The following is a 6,366-nucleotide window of genomic DNA, read 5'->3' on the forward strand; positions in this document are numbered from 1 at the left end:
GGCATTGTGGTGCTGGTAAGAGCGGCGTAGCGCTGCTGCCGTTGGGTTGAGTTTATGCAGCGGGCGTTGAGTTTGAGTTTGTCGTTCTGGATAGGTCGTCCCACAGGCCGAGGACACCAAGATCAGTCTGAGCTACAAATACATCATTCATGAAGATCTTCTACCAGTCATCACCAACAACAACGTGCTGCTGGCCGAACTGGACACGTACGAGTGGGCGCTGAAGAGCTGGTCGCAGTGCTCCAAACCCTGCGGTGGAGGTGTGCCATTGAACACACTCTGAGAATTATTACACTACAGGTCAAACGTTTGGAGTAAGATTTGGAAAAATATTTTTTTTCAAGTTTTTGAAAGAAGTTTCTTATGTTCACTTATGTTTTTTGATCAAAAAATACAGTAATATATTGTGAAATATTGCTGTTTAAAATAACTGTTTTCTATTTAAACATATTTTAAAATGTAATTTAATCCTGTGATGCAAAGCTGATTTTCATTGTGAGAAAAAAAATCTGCACTTACCTTTTTTGTCTTTTATTCCATGCTGGAAAAAGAAACAGAACTGTGAGATGTAAACTCAGATTTCTGAAAAAAAAAGTCTGAATTGCAAGATGTAAACTTGAAAGTCTGAATTGTGAGATTAAATGTCACGCTTACCTTTTTTTTTCACAATTCAGACTTTTTTCTTGCAATTGTGAGATTACATCTCGAAATTCCGATTTTTTTTTGGCAATTGCGAGTTTACACCTCGCAATTCAGACTTATAAACTCATTGCAAAATATAAGCTCAGAAATCTGAGGAAAAATGTTGCAAGAAAAAGTCAGAATTGCAAGAAAGTCAGAATTGCGAGGTGTAAACTGCGATTGCAAGTAAAATTCGAATGTAATCTCACAATTGCGAGGAAAAAAGTCTGAATTGTGAGATGTAAACTCGCAATTGCAAGACAAAAGTCTGAATTGCATGAAAAAAGTCAGAACTACGAGGTGTAAACTCGCAATTGTAAGAAAAAAGTCTGAATTGCGTGAAAAAAGTCTGAACTTCGAGATGTAAACTCGCAATTATGAGAAAAAGTCTGAACTTCGATATGTAAACTTGCAATTGTAAGAAAAAAGTCTGAATTGCGTGAAAAAAAATCTGAACTTCGAGATGTAAACTTGCAATTACGAGAAAAAGTCTGAACTTTGAGATGTAAACTCGCAATTGTAAGAAAAAAGTCTGAATTGTGTGAAAAAAAATCTGAACTCAGAACTTCCAGATGTAATCTCGCAATTACAATAAAAAGTCTGAACTTTGAGATGTAAACTCGCAATTACGAGAAAAAGTCCGAACTTCCAGATGTAAACTCGCAATTACGAGAAAAAGTCAGAACTTCCAGATGTAATCTCGCAATTACAATAAAAAGTCTGAACTTTGAGATGTAAGCTCGCAATTACGAGAAAAAGTCAGAACTTCCAGATGTAATCTCGCAATTACAATAAAAAGTCTGAACTTTGAGATGTAAGCTCGCAATTACGAGAAAAAGTCAGAACTTCCAGATGTAATCTCGCAATTACAATAAAAAGTCTGAACTTTGAGATGTAAGCTCGCAATTACGAGAAAAAGTCAGAACTTCCAGATGTAATCTCGCAATTACAATAAAAAGTCTGAACTTTGAGATGTAAGCTCGCAATTACGAGAAAAAGTCAGAACTTCCAGATGTAATCTCGCAATTACAATAAAAAATCTGAACTTCGAGATGTAAACTCGCAATTACGAGAAGAATCTGAACTTCGAGATGTAAACTCGCAATTACAATAAAAAGTCTGAACTTTGAGATGTAAACTCACAATTACGAGAAGAATCTGAACTTCGAGATGTAAACTCGCAATTACAATAAAAAGTCTGAACATCGAGATGTAAACTCGCAGTTGTAAGAAAAAAAGTCTGAATTGCGTGAAAAAAGTCTGAACTTTGAGATGTAAGCTCGCAATTACGAGAAAAAGTCAGAACTTCCAGATGTAATCTCGCAATTACAATAAAAAGTCTGAACTTTGAGATGTAAACTCGCAATTGTAAGAAAAAAGTCTGAATTGCGTGAAAAAAGTCTGAACTTTGAGATGTAAGCTCGCAATTACGAGAAAAAGTCAGAACTTCCAGATGTAATCTCGCAATTACAATAAAAAGTCTGAACTTTGAGATGTAAACTCACAATTACGAGAAGAATCTGAACTTCGAGATGTAATCTCGCAATTACAAGAAAAAGTCTGAACTCTGATATGTAAACTCGCAGTTGTAAGAAAAAAAGTCTGAATTGCGTGAAAAAAGTCTGAACTTTGAGATGTAAACTCGCAATTGTAAGAAAAAAGTCTGAATTGTGTGAAAAAAGTCTGAACTTCGAGATGTAAACTCGCAATTACGAGAAAAAGTCAGAACTTCCAGATGTAATCTCGCAATTACAATAAAAAATCTGAACTTCGAGATGTAAACTCGCAATTACGAGAAAAAGTCAGAACTTCCAGATGTAATCTCGCAATTACAATAAAAAATCGGAACTTCGAGATGTAATCTCGCAATTACAAGAAAAAGTCTGAACTTCGAGATGTAAACTCGCAATTACGAGAAGAATCTGAACTTCGAGATGTAATCTCGCAATTACAAGAAAAAGTCTGAACTTTGAGATGTAAACTCGCAATTACGAGAAGAATCTGAACTTCGAGATGTAATCTCGCAATTACAAGAAAAAGTCTGAACTTTGAGATGTAAACTCGCAATTACGAGAAGAATCTGAACTTCGAGATGTAATCTCGCAATTACAAGAAAAAGTCTGAACTTTGAGATGTAAACTCGCAATTACGAGAAGAATCTGAACTTCGAGATGTAATCTCGCAATTACAAGAAAAAGTCTGAACTTCGAGATGAAAATTCGCAATTGTAAGAAAAAAAGTCTGAATTGCGAGAAAAGAGTCAGAACTTCCAGATGTAATCTCGCAATTACAATAAAAAATCGGAACTTCGAGATGTAATCTCGCAATTACAAGAAAAAGTCTGAACTTCGAGATGTAAACTCGCAATTACGAGAAAAAGTCAGAACTTCCATATGTAATCTCGCAATTACAATAAAAAATCGGAACTTCGAGATGTAAACTCGCAATTACGAGAAAAAGTCTGAACTTTGAGATGTAAACTCGCAGTTGTAAGAAAAAAGTCTGAATTGCGTGAAAAAAGTCTGAACTTCGAGATGTAATCTCGCAATTACAATAAAAAGTCTGAACTTTGAGATGTAAACTCGCAATTGTAAGAAAAAAGTATGAATTGCGTGAAAAAAATCTGAACTTCGAGATGTAAACTCGCAATTACAAGAAAAAGTCTGAACTTCGAGATGTAAACTCGCAATTACGAGAAAAAGTCAGAACTTCCAGATGTAATCTCGCAATTACAATAAAAAATCTGAACTTCGAGATGTAAACTCGCAATTACAATAAAAAGTCTGAACTTTGAGATGTAAACTCACAATTACGAGAAGAATCTGAACTTCGAGATGTAATCTCGCAATTACAAGAAAAAGTCTGAACTTCGAGATGTAATCTCGCAATTACAATAAAAAGTCTGAACTTTGAGATGTAAACTCGCAATTGTAAGAAAAAAGTATGAATTGCGTGAAAAAAATCTGAACTTCGAGATGTAAACTCGCAATTACAAGAAAAAGTCTGAACTTTGAGATGTAAACTCGCAATTGTAAGAAAAAAGTATGAATTGCGTGAAAAAAATCTGAACTTCGAGATGTAAACTCGCAATTACAAGAAAAAGTCTGAACTTTGAGATGTAAACTCGCAATTACGAGAAGAATCTGAACTTCGAGATGTAATCTCGCAATTACAAGAAAAAGTCTGAACTCTGATATGTAAACTCGCAGTTGTAAGAAAAAAAGTCTGAATTGCGTGAAAAAAGTCTGAACTTTGAGATGTAAACTCGCAATTGTAAGAAAAAAGTCTGAATTGTGTGAAAAAAGTCTGAACTTCGAGATGTAAACTCGCAATTTCAAGAAAAAAGTTTGAATTGCGAAATGTAAACTTGCAATCGCAAGAAAAAAGTCTGAACTTTGAGATGTAAACTTGCAAGAAAAATGTCTAAATTGTGGGAAAAAAAAACACAAATGCCAAACAAGTCAGAATTGTGAGATAAAAAGTTGCAATTACTATTTTTATTCTGTGGCAGAAACAAGCTTCCATAATTTTTACTGTGTTTTTGATCAAATAAATGCATCTTGGTAAGCATAAGATACTTTTTTCAACAACATCAAAAAATCGTAATCATTCCGAAGGTTTGACCTGTAGTGTATAAATGCATATGTTAAACGGTGTAAGTGCTAATGCACGTGTTCCTCAGGTGTCCAGTACACTAAATACGGCTGTCGGAGGAAGAGCGACGGGCGTTTGGTTCACAGGAACTTCTGCGAGATCAGTAAAAAGCCCAAACCCATCCGTAAACGCTGCAACACCAACAGCTGCAGCCAGCCCACGTGAGTCCCGCACGAGCACGAGAGTCACCTGAGACCTGAATGAAGCCTAACCGAGGCGTTTGTGTGTACAGGTGGGTGCTGGAGGAGTGGGGTCCATGCAGTAAGTCCTGCGGGAAGCTGGGATATCAGTCTCGCGTGGTCAAGTGCATGCAGCCGCTCCACAATGGCACCAACAGACCCGTTCACACCAAATACTGTAGCGAGGAGCGTCCCGAGACCCGCAGAGCCTGTAACAGCAGCACCTGTCCATCTCAGTGGAGGACTGGAGCCTGGTCACAGGTGAGGATTTATTAGTAGACATATCATACAATCAAAGGATTATTGAGTAAGTCATTTTGTGATTTGGTGCCTAAAACCCCCTTAATTGAAGGTAAATCACTGTAATACTTTTATTATTAAAAGGCAGCAACAGCAATTTAGTAAAAGACAACAATAAATAGTTGCATTTATAGGCATAGTTCACCCAAAAATTCAAATTAGCCCATGATTTACTCACCCTCAAGCCATCCTAGGTGTATATGACTTTATTCTTTCACACGAATCCAATCGGAGTTATATTAAAAAATGCCCTGGCTCTTCCAAGCTTTATAATGGCAGTGAATGGGTGTTTCTGTTCAACAGTCCAAAAGAAGTCCAATAAAGCGCATCCATCCGTAATAAAAAAGTGTCTCACACGGCTCTGGGGAGTGAATAAATCCTCCTGTAGCGAATCGATGCATTTTTGTAAGAAAAACATCCATATTTAAAACGTTATAACCACTTTTCTGAAGCTTGCGCCAACTGTCGTACGCGGAAGCCGTTCCGGGCGGATGACGTAGAACGTATGCGTAGCGCATCATGCGCCGGTGACAAGTGACGAATGCAGAAGCGCAGTGGAGAGAACAAAACAAAACACCACAAACACTACAGGAGGCCTTTATTCACCCCCCGGAGCCGTGCAAGACACTTTTTTTTACGGATGGATGCGCCGTTTATTGGACTTCTTTTGGACTATTGAACAGAAACAACTGCACACTGCCATTATAAAGCTTAGAAGAGCCAGGACAAGTTTTAATATAACTCCGATTGGATTTGTCTGAAAGAAGAAAGTCATATACACCTAGGATGGCTTGAGGGTGAGTAAATCATGGGATAATTTTCATTTTTGGGTGAACTATCCATTTAATAATAAAAAATAAATAAATACAAAATTGTAGAAAACAATTCAGTGTGAACATATATAGATTATTATTTTAATTTTTTTACATTAATATAGAACATGCATCACAGGTGTTTGTTTATAAGTAAAACAATGTGAGTGTGTGTGTGTGTACCCGGTATTTATCATGTTATGGGGACCAAATGTCCCCACAAGGATAGTAGTGTGAGACCTGCTTTGAACACAATTTCTGTTGTTGTTGTTGTTGTTGTTTTTTCCCCCCCAAACAGACGAGCTCATTCATTAAAAAAATTCAGAGAGCTGAAACAGTTTGTCAGCTTTGTGCTCGACTGAATGACTTTTTGGAGCTCGTCTTAATCTGGGTCTGCAGACGTGGTTGTGATGTTTAATGGTGTGGAAACTCACAGCACAATGGAGTTTACACTAGTTTCGTCTTTCGTTTTCACGCCTGAAATCCATTATTTTTTCGTGACATTGCAAAACTGCAGCATTAGCGAAATTACATCATGTTTTAAGTTTAAGAACAGAAGTATGAAATTTCATTAGTTACAGCAAACAGATGAAAGATTTCCTATCAAAACATTGACAGCAACGACACTCATCACTGCAGAGGATAAACACTTAATATGACATCACAGCAATCACACACACACACACACACACACACACCACACACACACACACACCCACACACACACACACACACACACA

The 6,366-nt window shown here is 36.9% G+C and overlaps 1 protein-coding gene across 1 annotated transcript in view; it reads left to right on the forward strand.

Annotated features, from left to right (window-relative positions):
* Positions 1 to 6,366, forward strand: part of LOC107703099 (A disintegrin and metalloproteinase with thrombospondin motifs 14-like) — an 84,217-nt gene that overhangs the window by 69,775 nt on the left and 8,076 nt on the right. Inside the window, exons 17-20 of the mRNA XM_016505622.1 lie at positions 1 to 15; positions 95 to 260; positions 4,364 to 4,496; positions 4,568 to 4,775. Of these exons, the coding sequence (XP_016361108.1) occupies positions 1 to 15; positions 95 to 260; positions 4,364 to 4,496; positions 4,568 to 4,775 (522 nt within the window). The remainder of the gene's footprint in view (positions 16 to 94; positions 261 to 4,363; positions 4,497 to 4,567; positions 4,776 to 6,366) is intronic.

Source organism: Sinocyclocheilus anshuiensis, unplaced genomic scaffold, assembly GCF_001515605.1.
Source record: "Sinocyclocheilus anshuiensis isolate Anshui unplaced genomic scaffold, SAMN03320099.WGS_v1.1 scaffold1055, whole genome shotgun sequence".
NCBI classification, from domain to species: Eukaryota; Metazoa; Chordata; class Actinopteri; order Cypriniformes; family Cyprinidae; genus Sinocyclocheilus; species Sinocyclocheilus anshuiensis.